The sequence below is a fragment of the Coregonus clupeaformis genome, chromosome 16 (assembly GCF_020615455.1).
Source record: "Coregonus clupeaformis isolate EN_2021a chromosome 16, ASM2061545v1, whole genome shotgun sequence".
NCBI classification, from domain to species: domain Eukaryota; kingdom Metazoa; phylum Chordata; class Actinopteri; order Salmoniformes; family Salmonidae; genus Coregonus; species Coregonus clupeaformis.
The window spans coordinates 20,981,320-21,006,099 of record NC_059207.1 but is presented as its reverse complement, the minus strand read 5'-3'; the positions used below and the strand labels follow the sequence as shown (position 1 = coordinate 21,006,099).

Here is a 24,780-nt window from a genome sequence, read left to right as displayed (position 1 = left end):
TGACTGCCCAGGTTCCTCACCACCAGAGAACTTATCTGACTGTCTGACTGCCAGGTTCCTCACCACCAGAGAACTTATCTGACTGACTGACTGCCAGGTTCCTCACCACCAGAGAACTTATCTGACTGACTGCCAGGTTCCTCACCACCAGAGAACTTATCTGACTGTCTGACTGCCAGGTTCCTCACCACCAGAGAACTTATCTGACTGACTGACTGCCAGGTTCCTCACCACCAGAGAACTTATCTGACTGACTGACTGCCAGGTTCCTCACCACCAGAGAACTTATCTGACTGTCTGACTGCCAGGTTCCTCACCACCAGAGAACTTATCTGACTGACTGACTGCCAGGTTCCTCACCACCAGAGAACTTATCTGACTGACTGCCAGGTTCCTCACCACCAGAGAACTTATCTGACTGACTGACTGCCAGGTTCCTCACCACCAGAGAACTTATCTGACTGACTGACTGCCAGGTTCCTCACCACCAGAGAACTTATCTGACTGACTGACTGCCAGGTTCCTCACCACCAGAGAACTTATCTGACTGTCTGACTGCCAGGTTCCTCACCACCAGAGAACTTATCTGACTGACTGACTGCCAGGTTCCTCACCACCAGAGAACTTATCTGACTGACTGCCAGGTTCCTCACCACCAGAGAACTTATCTGACTGACTACTGCCAGGTTCCTCACCACCAGAGAACTTATCTGACTGCTGACTGCCAGGTTCCTCACCACCAGAGAACTTATCTGACTGACTGCCAGGTTCCTCACCACCAGAGAACTTATCTGACTGACTGCTGCCAGGTTCCTCACCACCAGAGAACTTATCTGACTGTCTGACTGCCAGGTTCCTCACCACCAGAGAACTTATCTGACTTGACTGCCAGGTTCCTCACCACCAGAGAACTTATCTGACTGACTGACTGCCAGGTTCCTCACCACCAGAGAACTTATCTGACTGTCTGACTGCCAGGTTCCTCACCACCAGAGAACTTATCTGACTGTCTGACTGCCAGGTTCCTCACCACCAGAGAACTTATCTGACTGACTGACTGCCAGGTTCCTCACCACCAGAGAACTTATCTGACTGACTGACTGCCAGGTTCCTCACCACCAGAGAACTTATCTGACTGTCTGACTGCCAGGTTCCTCACCACCAGAGAACTTATCTGACTGACTGCCAGGTTCCTCACCACCAGAGAACTTATCTGACTGACTGCCAGGTTCCTCACCACCAGAGAACTTATCTGACTGTCTGACTGCCAGGTTCCTCACCACCAGAGAACTTATCTGACTGACTGACTGCCAGGTTCCTCACCACCAGAGAACTTATCTGACTGACTGACTGCCAGGTTCCTCACCACCAGAGAACTTATCTGACTGTCTGACTGCCAGGTTCCTCACCACCAGAGAACTTATCTGACTGACTGCCAGGTTCCTCACCACCAGAGAACTTATCTGACTGACTGACTGCCAGGTTCCTCACCACCAGAGAACTTATCTGACTGTCTGACTGCCAGGTTCCTCACCACCAGAGAACTTATCTGACTGACTGACCAGGTTCCTCACCACCAGAGAACTTATCTGACTGTCTGACTGCCAGGTTCCTCACCACCAGAGAACTTATCTGACTGACTGACTGCCAGGTTCCTCACCACCAGAGAACTTATCTGACTGTCTGACTGCCAGGTTCCTCACCACCAGAGAACTTATCTGACTGACTGACTGCCAGGTTCCTCACCACCAGAGAACTTATCTGACTGACTGCCAGGTTCCTCACCACCAGAGAACTTATCTGACTGTCTGACTGCCAGGTTCCTCACCACCAGAGAACTTATCTGACTGACTGACTGCCAGGTTCCTCACCACCAGAGAACTTATCTGACTGACTGACTGCCAGGTTCCTCACCACCAGAGAACTTATCTGACTGTCTGACTGCCAGGTTCCTCACCACCAGAGAACTTATCTGACTGACTGACTGCCAGGTTCCTCACCACCAGAGAACTTATCTGACTGACTGCCAGGTTCCTCACCACCAGAGAACTTATCTGACTGACTGCCAGGTTCCTCACCACCAGAGAACTTATCTGACTGACTGCCAGGTTCCTCACCACCAGAGAACTTATCTGACTGACTGACTGCCAGGTTCCTCACCACCAGAGAACTTATCTGACTGTCTGACTGCCAGGTTCCTCACCACCAGAGAACTTATCTGACTGACTGACTGCCAGGTTCCTCACCACCAGAGAACTTATCTGACTGACTGACTGCCAGGTTCCTCACCACCAGAGAACTTATCTGACTGTCTGACTGCCAGGTTCCTCACCACCAGAGAACTTATCTGACTGTCTGACTGCCAGGTTCCTCACCACCAGAGAACTTATCTGACTGACTGACTGCCAGGTTCCTCACCACCAGAGAACTTATCTGACTGACTGCCAGGTTCCTCACCACCAGAGAACTTATCTGACTGTCTGACTGCCAGGTTCCTCACCACCAGAGAACTTATCTGACTGACTGCCAGGTTCCTCACCACCAGAGAACTTATCTGACTGACTGACTGCCAGGTTCCTCACCACCAGAGAACTTATCTGACTGACTGCCAGGTTCCTCACCACCAGAGAACTTATCTGACTGACTGCCAGGTTCCTCACCACCAGAGAACTTATCTGACTGTCTGACTGCCAGGTTCCTCACCACCAGAGAACTTATCTGACTGACTGCCAGGTTCCTCACCACCAGAGAACTTATCTGACTGACTGCCAGGTTCCTCACCACCAGAGAACTTATCTGACTGACTGACTGCCAGGTTCCTCACCACCAGAGAACTTATCTGTCTGTCTGACTGCCAGGTTCCTCACCACCAGAGAACTTATCTGACTGACTGACTGCCAGGTTCCTCACCACCAGAGAACTTATCTGACTGTCTGACTGCCAGGTTCCTCACCACCAGAGAACTTATCTGACTGACTGCCAGGTTCCTCACCACCAGAGAACTTATCTGACTGACTGACTGCCAGGTTCCTCACCACCAGAGAACTTATCTGACTGTCTGACTGCCAGGTTCCTCACCACCAGAGAACTTATCTGACTGACTGCCAGGTTCCTCACCACCAGAGAACTTATCTGACTGACTGCCAGGTTCCTCACCACCAGAGAACTTATCTGACTGACTGCCAGGTTCCTCACCACCAGAGAACTTATCTGACTGACTGCCAGGTTCCTCACCACCAGAGAACTTATCTGACTGTCTGACTGCCAGGTTCCTCACCACCAGAGAACTTATCTGACTGACTGCCAGGTTCCTCACCACCAGAGAACTTATCTGACTGTCTGACTGCCAGGTTCCTCACCACCAGAGAACTTATCTGACTGACTGACTGCCAGGTTCCTCACCACCAGAGAACTTATCTGACTGTCTGACTGCCAGGTTCCTCACCACCAGAGAACTTATCTGACTGACTGCCAGGTTCCTCACCACCAGAGAACTTATCTGACTGACTGACTGCCAGGTTCCTCACCACCAGAGAACTTATCTGACTGACTGCCAGGTTCCTCACCACCAGAGAACTTATCTGACTGACTGACTGCCAGGTTCCTCACCACCAGAGAACTTATCTGACTGACTGACTGCCAGGTTCCTCACCACCAGAGAACTTATCTGACTGACTGACTGCCAGGTTCCTCACCACCAGAGAACTTATCTGACTGTCTGACTGCCAGGTTCCTCACCACCAGAGAACTTATCTGACTGACTGCCAGGTTCCTCACCACCAGAGAACTTATCTGACTGACTGACTGCCAGGTTCCTCACCACCAGAGAACTTATCTGACTGTCTGACTGCCAGGTTCCTCACCACCAGAGAACTTATCTGACTGACTGCCAGGTTCCTCACCACCAGAGAACTTATCTGACTGTCTGACTGCCAGGTTCCTCACCACCAGAGAACTTATCTGACTCACTGACTGCCAGGTTCCTCACCACCAGAGAACTTATCTGACTGACTGACTGCCAGGTTCCTCACCACCAGAGAACTTATCTGACTGACTGACTGCCAGGTTCCTCACCACCAGAGAACTTATCTGACTGACTGCCAGGTTCCTCACCACCAGAGAACTTATCTGACTGACTGCCAGGTTCCTCACCACCAGAGAACTTATCTGACTGACTGACTGCCAGGTTCCTCACCACCAGAGAACTTATCTGACTGACTGACTGCCAGGTTCCTCACCACCAGAGAACTTATCTGACTGACTGCCAGGTTCCTCACCACCAGAGAACTTATCTGACTGTCTGACTGCCAGGTTCCTCACCACCAGAGAACTTATCTGACTGACTGCCAGGTTCCTCACCACCAGAGAACTTATCTGACTGACTGACTGCCAGGTTCCTCACCACCAGAGAACTTATCTGACTGTCTGACTGCCAGGTTCCTCACCACCAGAGAACTTATCTGACTGACTGACTGCCAGGTTCCTCACCACCAGAGAACTTATCTGACTGTCTGACTGCCAGGTTCCTCACCACCAGAGAACTTATCTGACTGACTGCCAGGTTCCTCACCACCAGAGAACTTATCTGACTGACTGCCAGGTTCCTCACCACCAGAGAACTTATCTGACTGACTGACTGCCAGGTTCCTCACCACCAGAGAACTTATCTGACTGACTGACTGCCAGGTTCCTCACCACCAGAGAACTTATCTGACTGTCTGACTGCCAGGTTCCTCACCACCAGAGAACTTATCTGACTGACTGACTGCCAGGTTCCTCACCACCAGAGAACTTATCTGACTGACTGCCAGGTTCCTCACCACCAGAGAACTTATCTGACTGTCTTACTGCCAGGTTCCTCACCACCAGAGAACTTATCTGACTGACTGCCAGGTTCCTCACCACCAGAGAACTTATCTGACTGTCTGACTGCCAGGTTCCTCACCACCAGAGAACTTATCTGACTGTCTGACTGCCAGGTTCCTCACCACCAGAGAACTTATCTGACTGACTGACTGCCAGGTTCCTCACCACCAGAGAACTTATCTGACTGTCTGACTGCCAGGTTCCTCACCACCAGAGAACTTATCTGACTGACTGCCAGGTTCCTCACCACCAGAGAACTTATCTGACTGTCTGACTGCCAGGTTCCTCACCACCAGAGAACTTATCTGACTGACTGACTGCCAGGTTCCTCACCACCAGAGAACTTATCTGACTGACTGACTGCCAGGTTCCTCACCACCAGAGAACTTATCTGACTGTCTGACTGCCAGGTTCCTCACCACCAGAGAACTTATCTGACTGACTGACTGCCAGGTTCCTCACCACCAGAGAACTTATCTGACTGACTGCCAGGTTCCTCACCACCAGAGAACTTATCTGACTGTCTGACTGCCAGGTTCCTCACCACCAGAGAACTTATCTGACTGACTGACTGCCAGGTTCCTCACCACCAGAGAACTTATCTGACTGACTGACTGCCAGGTTCCTCACCACCAGAGAACTTATCTGACTGTCTGACTGCCAGGTTCCTCACCACCAGAGAACTTATCTGACTGACTGACTGCCAGGTTCCTCACCACCAGAGAACTTATCTGACTGACTGCCAGGTTCCTCACCACCAGAGAACTTATCTGACTGACTGCCAGGTTCCTCACCACCAGAGAACTTATCTGACTGACTGCCAGGTTCCTCACCACCAGAGAACTTATCTGACTGACTGACTGCCAGGTTCCTCACCACCAGAGAACTTATCTGACTGTCTGACTGCCAGGTTCCTCACCACCAGAGAACTTATCTGACTGACTGACTGCCAGGTTCCTCACCACCAGAGAACTTATCTGACTGACTGACTGCCAGGTTCCTCACCACCAGAGAACTTATCTGACTGTCTGACTGCCAGGTTCCTCACCACCAGAGAACTTATCTGACTGTCTGACTGCCAGGTTCCTCACCACCAGAGAACTTATCTGACTGACTGACTGCCAGGTTCCTCACCACCAGAGAACTTATCTGACTGACTGCCAGGTTCCTCACCACCAGAGAACTTATCTGACTGTCTGACTGCCAGGTTCCTCACCACCAGAGAACTTATCTGACTGACTGCCAGGTTCCTCACCACCAGAGAACTTATCTGACTGACTGACTGCCAGGTTCCTCACCACCAGAGAACTTATCTGACTGACTGCCAGGTTCCTCACCACCAGAGAACTTATCTGACTGACTGCCAGGTTCCTCACCACCAGAGAACTTATCTGACTGTCTGACTGCCAGGTTCCTCACCACCAGAGAACTTAACTGACTGACTGCCAGGTTCCTCACCACCAGAGAACTTATCTGACTGACTGCCAGGTTCCTCACCACCAGAGAACTTATCTGACTGACTGACTGCCAGGTTCCTCACCACCAGAGAACTTATCTGACTGTCTGACTGCCAGGTTCCTCACCACCAGAGAACTTATCTGACTGACTGCCAGGTTCCTCACCACCAGAGAACTTATCTGACTGACTGACTGCCAGGTTCCTCACCACCAGAGAACTTATCTGTCTGTCTGACTGCCAGGTTCCTCACCACCAGAGAACTTATCTGACTGACTGACTGCCAGGTTCCTCACCACCAGAGAACTTATCTGACTGTCTGACTGCCAGGTTCCTCACCACCAGAGAACTTATCTGACTGACTGCCAGGTTCCTCACCACCAGAGAACTTATCTGACTGACTGACTGCCAGGTTCCTCACCACCAGAGAACTTATCTGACTGTCTGACTGCCAGGTTCCTCACCACCAGAGAACTTATCTGACTGACTGCCAGGTTCCTCACCACCAGAGAACTTATCTGACTGACTGCCAGGTTCCTCACCACCAGAGAACTTATCTGACTGACTGCCAGGTTCCTCACCACCAGAGAACTTATCTGACTGACTGCCAGGTTCCTCACCACCAGAGAACTTATCTGACTGTCTGACTGCCAGGTTCCTCACCACCAGAGAACTTATCTGACTGACTGCCAGGTTCCTCACCACCAGAGAACTTATCTGACTGACTGACTGCCAGGTTCCTCACCACCAGAGAACTTATCTGACTGACTGACTGCCAGGTTCCTCACCACCAGAGAACTTATCTGACTGTCTGACTGCCAGGTTCCTCACCACCAGAGAACTTATCTGACTGACTGCCAGGTTCCTCACCACCAGAGAACTTATCTGACTGACTGACTGCCAGGTTCCTCACCACCAGAGAACTTATCTGACTGACTGCCAGGTTCCTCACCACCAGAGAACTTATCTGACTGACTGACTGCCAGGTTCCTCACCACCAGAGAACTTATCTGACTGACTGACTGCCAGGTTCCTCACCACCAGAGAACTTATCTGACTGACTGACTGCCAGGTTCCTCACCACCAGAGAACTTATCTGACTGTCTGACTGCCAGGTTCCTCACCACCAGAGAACTTATCTGACTGACTGCCAGGTTCCTCACCACCAGAGAACTTATCTGACTGACTGACTGCCAGGTTCCTCACCACCAGAGAACTTATCTGACTGTCTGACTGCCAGGTTCCTCACCACCAGAGAACTTATCTGACTGACTGCCAGGTTCCTCACCACCAGAGAACTTATCTGACTGTCTGACTGCCAGGTTCCTCACCACCAGAGAACTTATCTGACTCACTGACTGCCAGGTTCCTCACCACCAGAGAACTTATCTGACTGACTGACTGCCAGGTTCCTCACCACCAGAGAACTTATCTGACTGACTGACTGCCAGGTTCCTCACCACCAGAGAACTTATCTGACTGACTGCCAGGTTCCTCACCACCAGAGAACTTATCTGACTGACTGCCAGGTTCCTCACCACCAGAGAACTTATCTGACTGACTGACTGCCAGGTTCCTCACCACCAGAGAACTTATCTGACTGACTGACTGCCAGGTTCCTCACCACCAGAGAACTTATCTGACTGTCTGACTGCCAGGTTCCTCACCACCAGAGAACTTATCTGACTGTCTGACTGCCAGGTTCCTCACCACCAGAGAACTTATCTGACTGACTGCCAGGTTCCTCACCACCAGAGAACTTATCTGACTGACTGACTGCCAGGTTCCTCACCACCAGAGAACTTATCTGACTGTCTGACTGCCAGGTTCCTCACCACCAGAGAACTTATCTGACTGACTGACTGCCAGGTTCCTCACCACCAGAGAACTTATCTGACTGTCTGACTGCCAGGTTCCTCACCACCAGAGAACTTATCTGACTGACTGCCAGGTTCCTCACCACCAGAGAACTTATCTGACTGACTGCCAGGTTCCTCACCACCAGAGAACTTATCTGACTGACTGACTGCCAGGTTCCTCACCACCAGAGAACTTATCTGACTGACTGACTGCCAGGTTCCTCACCACCAGAGAACTTATCTGACTGTCTGACTGCCAGGTTCCTCACCACCAGAGAACTTATCTGACTGACTGACTGCCAGGTTCCTCACCACCAGAGAACTTATCTGACTGACTGCCAGGTTCCTCACCACCAGAGAACTTATCTGACTGTCTGACTGCCAGGTTCCTCACCACCAGAGAACTTATCTGACTGACTGCCAGGTTCCTCACCACCAGAGAACTTATCTGACTGTCTGACTGCCAGGTTCCTCACCACCAGAGAACTTATCTGACTGTCTGACTGCCAGGTTCCTCACCACCAGAGAACTTATCTGACTGACTGCCAGGTTCCTCACCACCAGAGAACTTATCTGACTGTCTGACTGCCAGGTTCCTCACCACCAGAGAACTTATCTGTCTGACTGCCAGGTTCCTCACCACCAGAGAACTTATCTGACTGTCTGACTGCCAGGTTCCTCACCACCAGAGAACTTATCTGACTGACTGCCAGGTTCCTCACCACCAGAGAACTTATCTGACTGACTGACTGCCAGGTTCCTCACCACCAGAGAACTTATCTGACTGTCTGACTGCCAGGTTCCTCACCACCAGAGAACTTATCTGACTGTCTGCCAGGTTCCTCACCACCAGAGAACTTATCTGACTGTCTGACTGCCAGGTTCCTCACCACCAGAGAACTTATCTGACTGTCTGACTGCCAGGTTCCTCACCACCAGAGAACTTATCTGACTGTCTGACTGCCAGGTTCCTCACCACCAGAGAACTTATCTGACTGTCTGACTGCCAGGTTCCTCACCACCAGAGAACTTAGGCTTGTTCGACATTGCAGCCGACAGTGCAGGCGACTGCTGACTGACTGATCTACAAAAGAACCTTTCATCATAAATAACTACTCATTATTATTTGTAGATCAGTCAGTCACAATTTACCCATGATACATTACAGTTTTGATCCTCTCGAACACGACCCGTTGTCTGTATGTCACCAGAGTTACTATAGTAAACTGAAACAAACTAATCACGAAAAAACAATTTAGTACACAGAAATTAAATAATTAACAAATCCATTTGAAAAACTAAAACTATAACCATCTGATGGGGTGTTCAGGCTTCTGAATCTGGTGGGTCACATTGCTATTGACTTTATAATTTAAAAAAGGTAGACTGTCACGAGCAGCATTGCAGATATTTGGTGCGTTTGAGTGGTCAGGCTAAAGAAACCGACTGTAGACGAAAGTCAAGGAGTGAAGTCTGGGGGAGGTGCATCTGCGACAGCCGTACACTCATGTGGCTTTCTAACAGCAAGGTTCAGATCAACATGGCAGCGTTGTTTGTAAAAGGGTTTCTTTATAATGTCGAAATAAGCATGCATCTTACCCCCATATCACACACTCACAAACTGAAAGCATAATATGATATTATGTGTGTACACCAGTGGCGGTCGGTGCCGTTTAAGATGAGGGAGGATTTTTTTTATTTTTTTCTATTACAGCATATTGGATGACTGAAATTGATATTCCATTCACCCAGTTCAATGTAACATCGATAGGTTTAGGCTACTACATGATACTCACATTTTCCCTGTACCAATCATGAGGTTGCCACAACCTAGCCTATGAATGACAGTTTACAACGTAGGTGCACAGGTAGAGAGAATTTTAAGTAATCAATTGAGGTGACACATTCAATACCGCCTTGCCTGCATCTAGCTGATCTAGGGAGTAATCATTAGTCCAACAGTTGCAAATTAGTTTCTATTGGACAAATTCAGGTGCGTTTATCTCCGTTTGCTTCTGTTTAAGAAATGTTTTTCAACAGAATCGGCGGAATGAACACACCCCTGATCACACGAAAACACAGTTCACTTTCAAAGCAGCCACATAAAAACAGTCTGATCACTTTGCTCATTGTATATAGAATTCCTTCTCGCAACCATCTACGCGCTGTCCTCCTCTCACCTTTTCCCTTCGCTTGTGGACTTCAGTGCACAACACATCAGCTGTCTGTGACCAGGCGAAAAAACCTTTCCAAGCCAAACCTTCATATCATGACTGCTAACCGCTACGCACAGCCTACATTGTTGTCACGTCATAGTACAACATACTAGAACTAACGCGTTAGTAAACCCGCTACAATCATGCAGTTCAGAAAGCAGTTTAGCAGTTACACTGATGGCCCCAGTGGCAAAACATATATATAAAACCAAAAGCTTCCCTTGACATGGAAGAGTTCCAGTGTTGGATAGCCATAGCCAGCTAGCTAACATACAGTGCATTCGGAAAGTATTCAGACCCCTATCCTTTATCCACATTTTGTTACGTTACAGCCTTATTCTAAAATAGATTAAATAAATAAAAAATACACAATAACCTATAATGACAAAGCGAAAACAGGTTTTTTGAAATGTTTGCAAATTTCTTAAACATAAAAAACATAAATACCTTATTTACATAAGTATTCAGACCCTTTGCTATGAGACTCGACATTTAGCTCAGGTGCATCCTGTTAACATTGATCCACCTGTGGTAAATTCAATTGATTGGACATGATTTGGAAAGGCACACACCTGTCTATATATAAGGTCCCACAGTTGACAGTACATGTCAGAGCAAAAACCAAGCCATGATGTCGAAGGAATTGTCCGTAGAGCTCCGAGACAGGATTGTGTCGAGGCACTGATCTGGGGAAGGGTACCAAAATATTTCTTCAGCATTGAAGGTCCCCAAGAACACAGTGGCCTCCATCATTCTTAAATGGAAGAAGTTTGGAACCTCCAAGACTCTTCCTAGAGCTGGCCGCCCGGCCAAACTGAGCAACCGGGGGAGAAGGGCCTTGGTCAGGGAGGTGACCAAGAGAACCCGATGGTCACTCTGACGAGCTGCAGAGTTCCTCTGTGGAGATGGGAGAACCTTCCAGAAGGACAACCATGTCTGCTGCACTCCACCTATCAGGCCTTTATGGTAGAGTGGCCAGACGGAAGCCACTCCTCAGTAAAAGGCACATGATAGCCCGCTTGGAGTTTGCCAAAAGGCACTTAAAGGACTCTCAGACCATGAGAAACATGATTCTCTGGTCTGATGAAACCAAGATTGAACTCTTTGGCCAGAATGCCAAACGTCATGTCTGGAGGAAACCTAGCACCATCCCTACGTTGAAGCATGGTGGTGGCAGCATCATGCTGCGGGGATGTTTTTCAGAGGCAGGGACTGGGAGACTAGTCAGACTAGTCAGAGAGAGCCTTGATGAAAACCTGCTCCAGAGCGCTCAGGACCTCAGACTGGGGCGAAGGTTCACCTTCCAACAGGATAACGATCCTAAGCACACAGCCAAGACAATGCAGGAGTGGCTTTGGGACAAGTCTCTGAATGTCCTTGAGTGGCCCAACCAGAGCCTGGACTTGAACCCGATCAAACATCACTGGAGAGACCTGAAAATAGCTGTGCATCCAACCTGACAAAGCTTGAGAGGATCTGCAGAGAAGAATGGGAGAAACTCCCCAAATACAGGTGTGCCAAGCTTGTAGCGTCATACCCAAGAAGACTCAAGGCTATAATCGCTGCCAAAGGCGCTTCAAGAAAGTACTGAGTAAAGGATCTGAATACTTATGTAAATGTTATATTTCAGTTTTTTATTTGTAAAAACCTGTTTTTGCTTTGTCATTATGGGGTATTGTGTGTAGATTGATGAGGGGAAAAAAGCAATTGAATCAATTTTAAAATAAGGCTGTAACGTAACAGAATGTGGAAAAAGGGAAGGGGTCTGAATACTTTCCGAATGCACTGTAGCATCCCTCTCTGTTTGAGCCGGGTGTTTGAGCAGGCTAAACTAGCTAGCTGCATTCGTTAGCTAAGTGAAAGTAAAAACATATACAACTCTCTCGCTCTCTCTCAATTATGGAAGAAATCAATTTGTTAAAAACTGTTAAACTATTGTCTTTCTGTCTCTTTGAGTCAACTACTCACCACATTTTATGCACTAGATTTATGTACTAGATTCATTCTCTGATCCTTTGATACGGTGGACAACATGTCAGTTCATGCTGCAAGAGCGCTAATAGGTTGGAGGACGTCCTCCGGAAGTTGTCATAATTACTGTGTAAGTCTATGGAAGGGGGTGAGAACCATGAGCCTCCTAGGTTTTATATCGAAGTCAATGTACCCAGAGGAGGACGGAAGCTAGGTGTCCTCCGGCTACACCATGGCGCTACCCTACAGAGTGCTGTTGAAGCTACTGTAGACCTTCATTGCAAAACAGTGTCTTTCAATCAATTATTTGGTGACGTGAATATATTTAGTATAGTTTTATCTAAAAAAGTATGACTTTTTTAATGTTCCACTATTTTTATTTAATTCACTGAGGAGGATGGTCCTCCCCTTCCTCCTTTGAGGAGCCTCCATCGGTGTACACATTGTACAATTAATCAGTGAGAGAGCCTCAAATATCAAATTTATTTGTAGACATCCACTGTACACATAAATCACGCCAAATTGGTTCCTGTTTCAGTCATGTTGTTGGTCACGTTCGCGTGGGTCAAACAGAAGCACCCTAATGATTGGTTGACAATAGAGCCTCCCACAATGCAGGCGATGGCTGCAGGATGAAGTCGGTGAAGAGCAATTGCAGAAACTTGCAGTCGACTGCTGATCTTTGATCACATAATTTCTGTAAAGTTCAGGCAGTTGACATGTAGGGACAATTTTTATCCTCAGAATTCTCCCCTCTCTCCAGATGAAATCCTGCGACTAGTGAGGTCTGGCCGCCCGACAACCTGCCCACTAGACCCCATCCCCTCCTCCCTTCTCCAGACCATTCCTCACTTCCCTCATCAACTCATCACACGTCCCCTTAAAAATGGACCGAGTCGCTCCCCTCCTTAAGAAACCAACGCACGACTCATCTGACGTCAAACTATGTATCCCTTCTTTCTTTTCTTTCCAAAACACGTGAGCGTGCCATCTCTGATCAACTCTCTCATTATCTCTCTCGGAACGAGATTATAAAACTGAAACTAACTGAAACTAAATAAAAACTAGTGGATCTGAAAACTAACTGAAACTAAACTGAATTTCAAATCAAAATCTTAAAATTAATAGAAATAAAAACACATAAAACCACAAAACTATAATAACCCTGTTCCTCACCACCAGAGAACATCTGACTGACTGACTGACTGATTAACTGATTGATAGGTTCCTCACCACCAGAGAACATGTCCTTGTTGACCTCCAGCAGCACGGCGACCCCGATGTTGTCCTTGGTCATGACCCTGTTCAACATGACCTCTGAACCCTCAGAGTTCGCCATGGCAACCTGGTTGAACTCCACAGTGTGTTTCTGCACCGGAGTAAATCTGAAACATAACCAGACCTGGGTTCAAGACGCAAAGCTCAATCAAGCACAGAACCGCTGATGTAAAAAAGGCCGTTATAAAAGAGATTTGATTGATTGATTCACTCACTTCTCGGTTTTGAAGAACACGGCACACCCGTCCACGCGTTTCCTTTCCTGTTCTGAGACCAGTTTGGCACGAGACTTTGGGCAGAAGTACCCGTCATAGCCACGCTCCTTCAGTGTCTCCAGAAAGAGAGCATAGTACTGCTCCGTCTCCACCTCCTAAGGACACACGACCAAGACGATTGAATTTAGGTTCTGGGACAAAGTTTGCATTTAAGATTTTATGGAAGAATTCAACGAGCTAACGTTCCTCACAGAGAATGTGTGAACAAGGGTTGGTTCTCATCTTACATAGGCTACTTGGCACAGAAAATACATTTGTGATACTTTGCACGTACAGTTATGCGGGAGCTTCTGTTTTCCGCAACAATATTCAACATCTCCAATGCATGGCCAACCTAACTACCTCTAGACATGCAAGACCCTAAAGTACCTTTAGACTGATGATGTCAGACCCTACCTGTAGACTGTTGATGTCAGACCCTACCTGTAGACTGATGATGTCAGACCCTACCTTTAGACTGATGATGTCAGACCCTACCTTTAGACTGATGATGTCAGACCCTACCTTTAGACTGATGATGTCAGACCCTACCTGTAGACTGATGATGTCAGACCCTACCTGTAGACCGATGATGTCAGACCCTACCTGTAGACTGATGATGTCAGACCCTACCTGTAGACTGATGATGTCAGACCCTACCTGTAGACTGATGATGTCAGACCCTACCTTTAGACTGATGATGTCAGACCCTACCTGTAGACTGATGATGTCAGACCCTACCTGTAGACTGATGATGTCAGACCCTACCTGTAGACTGATGATGTCAGACCCTACCTGTAGACTGATGATGTCGGCGTCACAGTGTGTGATCTCCTCCATGATGCCCTTCTTCCTGTACTCCCAGTTGAGGGCCCAGGAGGGGCAGTAGCCGTAGAGCTGACGGGTGGCATACTTGTCACACAGCACGTTGTAACACATCACCGTGAACATGGCTGGGAGAGGGAGGGAGGAGCAGGGAGATCACCGTGAACATGGCTGGGAGAGGGAGGGAGGAGCAGGGAGATCACCGTGAACATGGCTGGGAGAGGGAGGGAGGAGCAGGGAGATCACCGTGAACATGGCTGGGAGAGGGAGGGAGGAGCAGTGAGATCACCGTGAACATGGCTGGGAGAGGGAGGGAGGAGCAGGGAGATCACCGTGAACATGGCTGGGAGAGGGAGGGAGGAGCAGGGAGATCACCGTGAACATGGCTGGGAGAGGGAGGGAGGAGCAGGGAGATCACCGTGAACATGGCTGGGAGAGGGAGGGAGGAGCAGGGAGATCACCGTGAACATGGCTGGGAGAGGGAGGGAGGAGCAGGGAGATCACCGTGAACATGGGTGGGAGAGGGAGGGAGGAGCAGGGAGATCACCGTGAACATGGCTGGGAGAGGGAGGGAGGAGAAGGGAGATCACCGTGAACATGGCTGGTAGAGGGAGGGAGGAGCAGGGAGGGGGGGGAATCTTTAATACACCATCAACAACTCAATGGCATGCATCATGACGCATGTAGTACTGCCCCAGGAGAGATAAGTATCTTTATCTGTTGTGGTTTATTACTGTTTATTTTTGCTAGCTAGGACCCATCTACTTTCAGTGATGCCTGTCTTCCTAGTGGTCTACTTGGTGTGTGAACTGCTGACTGCTATTAAACTTCCAGATGATTGTTGACACATCAACCAGGATTAAGGGGCGGGGCAATTTGGGACTGTTGTTTTTTTTCGTAATCAGTGGCTGTATTGGAGGGGGGGGTGGTTTCTACTCTCCTAGGCAACTAGTACAGGAAGGTGTGCTCTTCACTTTTGCAAGGCAATTAGTATTAGTACTTCAGTCTCCCCTGTTTTCTCAGTGGCATCCGTGTCAGCAGAGGTCATGTCGCAAAACTAAGACCATCGCCGAAACAACAAACGGTTCTGCCGAGTTGTTTGAGGAAGGACAGAGGAAGGCTCCACACCATCCTCTCACTTGAGTATCTTACCTAGTGATTTTCAGATGATTTTTTGTAGCTTTGGCAACTATGTGTGTGTTTTCTATACCTGTTGGCTCCTCTCCCTGTAGGCTTTACAGACGTTCCCCACCCCTTGGCTGCAACCCCTTCTAATTTAGTGGACCCTGCGCCCACAACCCATGTGGAATTCCTGGTCTCTGGCAGCGTTTGGAACTGCCGATCTGCGGTCAAGAACGCTGAGTTCATCTCAGCCTATGCTAACCTTCAGTCCCTTGACCTTTTTGCCCTGACGGAGACATGGATCAACCCCAGAGAACACTGCTACTCCAGCTGCTCTTTCTTCATCTGACTGTGTTTTCTCTCATAGTCCGAGAGCATCTGGTCGTCGTGGTGATGGCACAGGGCTACTCATTTCTCCTAAGTGGAGATCTTCTATTTTCTCCCTCTCTCACCTGTCCATCTCCTCATTTGAATTCTATGATGTCACAGTCACTTGTCCACTCAAGCGTAACAGTGTTGTCATCCATCGTCCACCAGGTTCCCTTAGAGCAGTTTCCCAAACTTTTTTGACCTACGACCCCATTTTGAGATCTGAAAATTCTCGCGACACCAACCATGTGAATTTGTATTTATTTATATAACAGCCAATTGTAAACTTTTTTATTTGGGGCCATGGCAGTCAATTGAAAAACATTCTAACAGTATTTTGTGGTCCTCTGTAGCTCAGCTGGTAGAGCACGGCGCTTGTAACGCCAAAGGTAGTGGGTTCGATCCCCGGGACCACCCATACACAAAAAAATGTATGCACGCATGACTGTAAGTCGCTTTGGATAAAAGCGTCTGCTAAATGGCATATTATTATTATTATTATCTTCTCAACTCACCATCACATACTTTTAATGTGAGGCTATGACTGTCAAATTAGTCTGACATAATGCATCTTATCTCACCACCACTAATGAGATGGGTGTGGCTTGATGCATGTCACGTCGGAGTTTCTCAAAGCCAGGGGGCGTGGTCGACAGTGCGCACCTCATCTCTGCTGTCACATCCAACCTGGATCAATATTTTGGTTTTAATGCAGACGAGAGCACTGAATCAGCGTACCATGAGTTTTAATGCTTGGAGGGAGACGGCACAGTATTCCCTCTGAGTCAGGAACCGAAACTCCTCCATAGTGACCCGTGAAGGCGTTGTCTGCAGCATTCGGTCACATGACAGCTCGATCAGCTGTTGGATTTCACATACCGGCACGTCAACTGAGCCAGGATCACAGTCAAACGGATTTAGCTGATTCGGTCACTCGTCTGTAGATGTTTTTGGTATTTCCCCTGCATGCTTGCGTTCAGTTTCCCAAATATGCTTGTTACATAGGCAAGGAGACACATTTTATTTTCATTACACAGAAAGTCAACAGTCTGTTTTTTTTTTCCATCCATTGCGAATGACAACAGTTCCTCTCTCAATGTGAAACATCTTTCCAACACTCCTCCTTGATAACCACCAAGTCTCGTAGTGAAATAGAACATTGTCATGCTCTGATCCCATATCTCCACCTAGTTTTGCCAACAGGCCTGCGCGCAGTGGATGTGGTTTGATGTAGTTTACAGTCGAAGTTACCTGCTGCTGTATATCTCCGAGTACTGCGCTCAGCTCTTTTGCCGCCAGTTGCTCTCGGTGTATCCATTATAGCTCAGTGGGTGTATCATACAATGAGTCCATATGGCAGAGGGAGACCCATTCATAACTAGAGTGTAGAGGCCTGCCCGCCGTCCCGCCATAGATGGAGCCCCATCTGTGCAAAAGCCCACCATTCGATCCCATGGAATCTGTTCTTCGTCAATATAGCCAAGCAGCACGCTGAACATCTCCTATACCGTTACATGCTCAGGAATCATGAGACAGAACAAGATGTCCTCGTGAATAGCATCCCCCCCGACATGTAGAGAACTAAACTCAATGCATCTCGGCCCTCACAGCTAACGTCCATCTGGAGAGCATAAGGTGGGGAGTTTTTGAGTTGTTCAGTCAGTGTCCTCTTGATTGCTAGCTATAGCATCAATTATTAGTTTCAGTGTTATCTGACAAAGGTATTGATGTGAGTTTCTGTGCCTCTGCCCCCCCACACGTGGTTTTCACCATATCAACTGCAGCCAGTAATATCAAAGTCTCTGCAATAGTGTGTGGTTTCATAGCGTAACGGGTCTAGCCTTTCACCGTGGGAACGATTCAAGTGCAACGGTCAAATGCGGCCTTTTCCCACGACCTAAGTGCGCTCTCTGGTTGAATTTTAACTTTTATATCTTAATAATTTTCATTTATATATATATATATATATATATATATACACACAGTGGTGTGAAAAAGTGTTTGCCCCCTTCCTGATTTCTTATTTGTTTGCATGTTTGTCACACTTAAATGTTTCAGATCATCAAACAAATTTAAATATTAGTCAAAGATAACACAAGTAAACACAAAATGCAGTTTTGAAATGAAGGTTGTTATTATTAAGGGAAAACAAAATCCAAACCCACATGGCCCTGTGTGAAAAAGTGATTGCCCCCTACAACCTAATAACTGGTTGGGCCACCCTTAGCAGCAACAACTGCAATCAAGCGTTTGCGATAACTTGCAATGAGTCTTTTACAGCGCTGTGGAGGAATTTTGGCCCACTCATCTTTGCAGAATTGTTGTAATTCAGTCACATTGGAGGGTTTTCGAGCATGAACTGCCTTTTTAAGGTCAAGCCACAGCATCTCAATATGATTCAGGTCAGGACTTTGACTAGGCCACTCCAAAGTCTTCATTTTGTTTTTCTTCAGCCATTCAGAGGTGGACTTGCTGGTGTGTTTTGGATCATTGTCCTGCTGCAGAACCCAAGTTCGCTTCAGCTTGAGGTCACGAACAGATGGCCGGACATTCTCCTTCAGGATTTTTTGGTAGACAGCAGAATTCATGGTTCTATTCATCACAGCAAGTCTTCCAGGTCCTGAAGCAGCAAAACAGGCCCAGACCATCACACTACCACCACCATATTTTACTGTTGGTATGATGTTCTTTTTCTGAAATGCGGTGTTACTTTTACGCCAGATGTAATGGGACACACACACCTTCCAAAAAGTTCAACTTTTGTCTCGTCAGTCCACAGAGTATTTTCCCAAAGGTCTTGGGGATCATCAAGATGTTTTCTGGCAAAAGTGAGACAAGCCTTAATGTTATTTCTGCTCAGCAGTGGTTTTCGTCTTGGAACTCTGCCATGCAGGCCATTTTTGCCCAGTCTCTTTCTTATGGTGGAGTCATGAACACTGACCTTAACTGAGGCAAGTGAGGCCTGCAGCTCTTTGGATGTTGTTGTGGGGTCTTTTGTGACCTCTTGGATGAGTCGTCACTGCGCTCTTGGGGTAATTTTGGTCGGCCGGCCACTCCTGGGAAGGTTCACCACTGTTCCATGTTTTCGCCATTTGTGGATAATGGCTCTCACTGTGGTTCGCTGGAGTCCCAAAGCTTTAGAAATGGCTTTATAACCTTTTCTAGACTGATGGATCTCAATGACTTTCTTTCTCATTTGTTCCTGAATTTCTTTGGATCTCGGCATGATGTCTAGCTTGTGAGGATCTTTTGGTCTACTTCACTTTGTCAGGCAGGTCCTATTTAAGTGATTCCTTGATTGAGAACAGGTGAGGCAGTAATCAGGCCTGGGTGTGGCTAGAGGAATTGAACTCAGATGTGATAAACCACAGTTGAGTTGTGTTATAACAGGGGGGGCAAACACTTTTTCACACAGGGCCATGTAGGTTTGGATTTTGTTTTCCCTTTATAATAACAACCTTCATTTCAAAACTGCATTTTGTGTTTACTTGTGTTATCTTTGACTTATATTTAAATTTGTTTGATGATCTGAAACATTTAAGTGTGACAAACATGCAAACAAGTAACAAATCAGGAAAGGGGCAAACACTTTTTCACACCACTGTGTATATATATATATATATATATATATATATATATATATATATATATATATATCACTGCTCAAAAAAATAAAGGGAACACTAAAACAACACATCCTAGATCTGAATGAATGAACTAATCTTATTAAATACTTTTTTCTTTACCTAGTTGAATGTGCTGACAACAAAATCACACAAAAATTATCAATGGAAATCAAATTTATGAACCCATGGAGGTCTGGATTTGGAGTCACACTCAAAATTAAAGTGGAAAACCACACTACAGGCTGATCCAACTTTGATGTAATGTCCTTAAAACAAGTCAAAATGAGGCTCAGTAGTGTGTGTGGCCTCCACGTGCCTGTATGACCTCCCTACAATGCCTGGGCATGCTCCTGATGAGGTGGCGGACGGTCTCCTGAGGGATCTCCTCCCAGACCTGGCCTAAAGCATCCGCCAACTCCTGGACAGTCTGTGGTGCAACGTGGCGTTGGTGGATGGAGCGAGACATGATGTCCCAGATGTGCTCAATTGGATTCAGGTCTGGGGAATGGGCGGGCCAGTCCATAGCATCAATGCCTTCCTCTTGCAGGAACTGCTGACACACTCCAGCCACATGAGGTCTAGCATCGTCTTGCATTAGGAGGAACCCAGGGCCAACCGCACCAGCATATGGTCTCACAAGGGGTCTGAGGATCTCATCTCGGTACCTAATGGCAGTCAGGCTACCTCTGGCGAGCACATGGAGGGCTGTGCGGCCCCCCAAAGAAATGCCACCCCACACCATGACTGACCCACCGCCAAACCGGTCATGCTGGAGGATGTTGCAGGCAGCAGAACGTTCTCCACGGCATCTCCAGACTCTGTCACGTCTGGCACGTGCTCAGTGTGAACCTGCTTTCATCTGTGAAGAGCACAGGGCGCAGTGGCGAATTTGCCAATCTTGGTGTTCTCTGGCAAATGCCAAACGTCCTGCACGGTGTTGGGCTGTAAGCACAACCCCCATCTGTGGACGTCGGGCCCTCATACCACCCTCATGGAGTCTGTTTCTGACCGTTTGAGCAGACACATGCACATTTGTGGCCTGCTGGAGGTCATTTTGCAGGGCTCTGGCAGTGCTCCTCCTGCTCCTCCTTGCACAAAGGCGGAGGTAGCGGTCCTGCTGCTGGGTTGTTGCCCTCCTACGGCCTCCTCCACGTCTCCTGATGTACTGGCCTGTCTCCTGGTAGCGCCTCCATGCTCTGGACACTACGCTGACAGCCACAGCAAACCTTCTTGCCACAGCTCGCATTGATGTGCCATCCTGGATGAGCTGCACTACCTGAGCCACTTGTGTGGGTTGTAGACTCCGTCTCATGCTACCACTAGAGTGAAAGCACCGCCAGCATTCAAAAGTGACCAAAACATCAGCCAGGAAGCATAGGAACTGAGAAGTGGTCTGTGGTCACCACCTGCAGAACCACTCCTTTATTGGGGGTGTCTTGCTAATTGCCTATAATTTCCACCTGTTGTCTATTCCATTTGCACAACAGCATGTGAAATGTATTGTCAATCAGTGTTGCTTCCTAAGTGGACAGTTTGATTTCACAGAAGTGTGATTGACTTGGAGTTACATTGTGTTGTTTAAGTGTTCCCTTTATTTTTTTGAGCAGTGTATATTATTTTTTAGCCCTTTTTCTCCCAAATTTTCATGATATCCAATTGGTAGTCAGTCTTGTCCCATCGCTGCAACTCCTGTACGGACTCGGGAGAGGCGAAGGTCGAGAGCCATGTGTCCTCCGAAACACGACCCTGCCAAGCCGCACTGCTTCTTGACACACTGCTCGCTTAACCCGGAAGCCAACCGCACCAATGTGTCGGAGGAAACACTGTACAACTGGCGACCGTGTCAGCATGCATGCACCCGGCCCGCCTGTCCCCCTCCCAGAGTGCAACGTACCTTGGCGTGACAACATCCTACTACTATCACTGCTGCTGCTACTGCTACTACTGCTTATACTACTATTACTACCACTACTATTACTACCACTACTATTACTACCACTACTATTACTACTACTACTGATACTACCGATACTACTGATACTACTACTACTGATACTACACTACTACTACTACTACTACTTATACTACCGATACTACTAATACTATTACTACCACTACTATTACTACTACTACTTATACTACCGATACTACTGATACTACTACTACTACTGCTACTACGACTACTGCTACTACTACTATTACTACTACTACTACTACTGCTACTGCTACTACTACTACTGCTACTACTACTACTACTATTGATACTACTATTACTACTACTGCTGCTACTATAGCACTACTAGTTCTACTAACAATAGTAGATCAATCATTGCTATTCAGTGACAATAATAACTATTGATGACAAGACTAAACATAATAGACAAGTAATGTTGTAGCTACCATTGGGACCAGTGGGTAGTAATGTTGTAGCTACCATTGGGACCAGTGGGTAGTAATGTTGTAGCTACCATTGGGACCAGTGGGTAGTAATGTTGTAGCTACCATTGGGACCAGTGGGTAGTAATGTTGTAGCACCCATTGGGACCAGTGGGTAGTAATGTTGTAGCACCCATTGGGACCAGTGGGTAGTAATGTTGTAGCTACCATTGGGACCAGTGGGTAGTAATGTTGTAGCTACCATTGGGACCAGTGGGTAGGTAGTTATCCGGAAGTACCTGTGGGGATCATTGGGTCTCGCTCCTTCAAGGTGATCCAAGGTCTCTGGGGGAGCTGTTCTGGGTGCACTAAACAAAGAAAGGACACAATTAACTAATTAAGTAATTAACTACTTGATTAATTAGAAGGGGACACAGGCCTTTAATGCTCTCTGGACAAGAAGACAATTAAGGTGTGGTGCTCCAGTCAGGTTTACACCTAATAGCTGTTTAAATATGTATGAACCGTATCGACGGTTTTTTCCTGTAACGTGAATCGGTGGAACCATTCACGTTGATTGCCGAGCATGTAGTTCAACAACCATTTACTTGCTGGATTGTGGCACGTAGTCGTTCAACATTTTACCTGCTAGATTGTCGAGCATGTAGTTCAAGAGCTTTCTGGTTCCGTCTGATTCCTGGTACAGGTTGAGGATGTCTTGGGACAAAGGGTTACCTGCACAGGGATACAATATAATAAGCATGAATAATAAATGATCTATCTAATACTGTGGTTACCTGCACAATACACAATAGACTAGGATTATCTGCAGAGGCACTTTATCCAAACCATAAGCTTTTATTACTCACCATTACAATCAATGATGTTGATAATCAATATGAATTGTGATGAACCTTTAAAACAAATCCATACCTTTTAACCCCAGGGTTTGTAACTGGAAAAGCCGCCCGAGTTCGTAAGGTAAAACTCGTAAAAGATTGTTGTTTAAAAGCAATTCCCTGGAGAATAAAGTGATAGGAGAAACAGTGTGAAAAACACAATCTAGAGGATAGAATAGACTGAACAGAGAACCGGACTAAAACCAGCCATGCCTGCCTCGCATCATCATGGTGATGCCAGAGGGGAACTGAACCCACAACCTTAGCATTGCCAGCACCACTTCAGGACCTCACCACCACACAGGAGCTCTTACCTGAGAGACACCATGTTTCCGAGTTGGGCGGGCAGGCTCCGGAGCTTGTTGGAGGACAGGTTCAAGTAGATGAGGTGTGGTAGCTTGGCGATGTCGGGCGGGATGCGACTCAGATTGTTGTCGTTGATGTGTAGAGCCGTCAGGTGGGTGACGGTCCACAGAGAGCTGCTCAGACTCCTGACCCGACCTGGAGAGGAGATGAATGAGATACTTGTTAGAGCTAAATGCTACAGCTAAGGGTTCCAATACTGCATTCTTCAGAGGACAGATTATTTGCTTTAATTAGCTTTTTCAAACTGTCTGTCTTTCACTCATTGACTAACTGAAAAATGTACTGACTGACTGACTGACTTAAGGCACAGCCAAACTGATCAGTGGAGAACGGACACCAAATGAGAATGGATGAATTGTGGTCCGTGGACCCTGCACGTCTCCTCTTTTCTAATTGGCTAACTTTTCCATTGGCCCGTCAAAAGCTCAACTCATCTGAACTTTTTGTCTGTGAAAACGGATGGACATTTTCTGGATAGGGTTGCGTAATCTCCGCTGACCATCAACGTACAACTCCCATTGAAAAAGCATCGGAAATCACGGATACGGATCAAATCAAAGCATTGGAAACCACGGATACGGATCAAATCAAAGCATTGGAAACCACGGATACGGATCAAATCAAAGCATTGGAAACCACGGATACGGATCAAATCAAAGCATTGGAAACCACGGATACGGATCAAATCAAAGCATTGGAAACCACGGATACGGATCAAATCAAAGCATTGAAAATCACGGATACGGATCAAATCAAAGCATTGGAAACCACGGATACGGATCAAATCAAAGCATTGGAAACCACGGATACGGATCAAATCAAAGCATTGGAAACCACGGATACGGATCAAATCAAAGCATTGGAAACCACGGATACGGATCAAATCAAAGCATTGGAAACCACGGATACGGATCAAATCAAAGCATTGGAAACCACGGATACGGATCAAATCACAGTGCCAGTTTGGACGCGCCCTCACTGACTGACCAGGGAAGGTAACTGGCCTGATATCTCCAGCTAACTGACCTGATATCTCCAGCTAACTGACCTGATATCTCCAGCTAACTGACCTGATATCTCCAGCTAACTGACCTGATATCTCCAGCTAACTGACCTGATATCTCCAGCTAACTGACCTGATATCTCCAGCTAACTGACCTGATATCTCCAGCTAACTGACCTGATATCTCCAGCTAACTGACCTGATATCTCCAGCTAACTGACCTGATATCTCCAGCTAACTGACCTGATATCTCCAGCTAACTGACTGGTTGACTGACCTGATATCTCCAGCTAAC

At 47.3% G+C, this 24,780-nt stretch overlaps 1 protein-coding gene across 2 annotated transcripts in view; it reads right to left on the bottom strand.

Annotated features, from left to right (window-relative positions):
• The window catches only part of LOC121584466 (CCR4-NOT transcription complex subunit 6-like), a 45,790-nt gene that overhangs the window by 13,079 nt on the left and 7,931 nt on the right, over window positions 1-24,780 (bottom strand). The window contains exons 3-9 of one of the 2 annotated variants that reach the window (XM_041900351.2): window positions 23,431-23,617; window positions 23,151-23,236; window positions 22,863-22,952; window positions 22,517-22,585; window positions 14,695-14,852; window positions 13,861-14,015; window positions 13,601-13,752 (exon numbers count right to left, since the gene is read on the bottom strand). In XM_041900351.2, coding sequence (XP_041756285.2) covers window positions 13,601-13,752; window positions 13,861-14,015; window positions 14,695-14,852; window positions 22,517-22,585; window positions 22,863-22,952; window positions 23,151-23,236; window positions 23,431-23,617 — 897 coding nt within the window. Of the gene's footprint in view, window positions 1-13,600; window positions 13,753-13,860; window positions 14,016-14,667; window positions 14,853-22,516; window positions 22,586-22,862; window positions 22,953-23,150; window positions 23,237-23,430; window positions 23,618-24,780 lie in introns of both variants that reach the window. The other variant, XM_041900353.2, reaches the window with a different exon arrangement.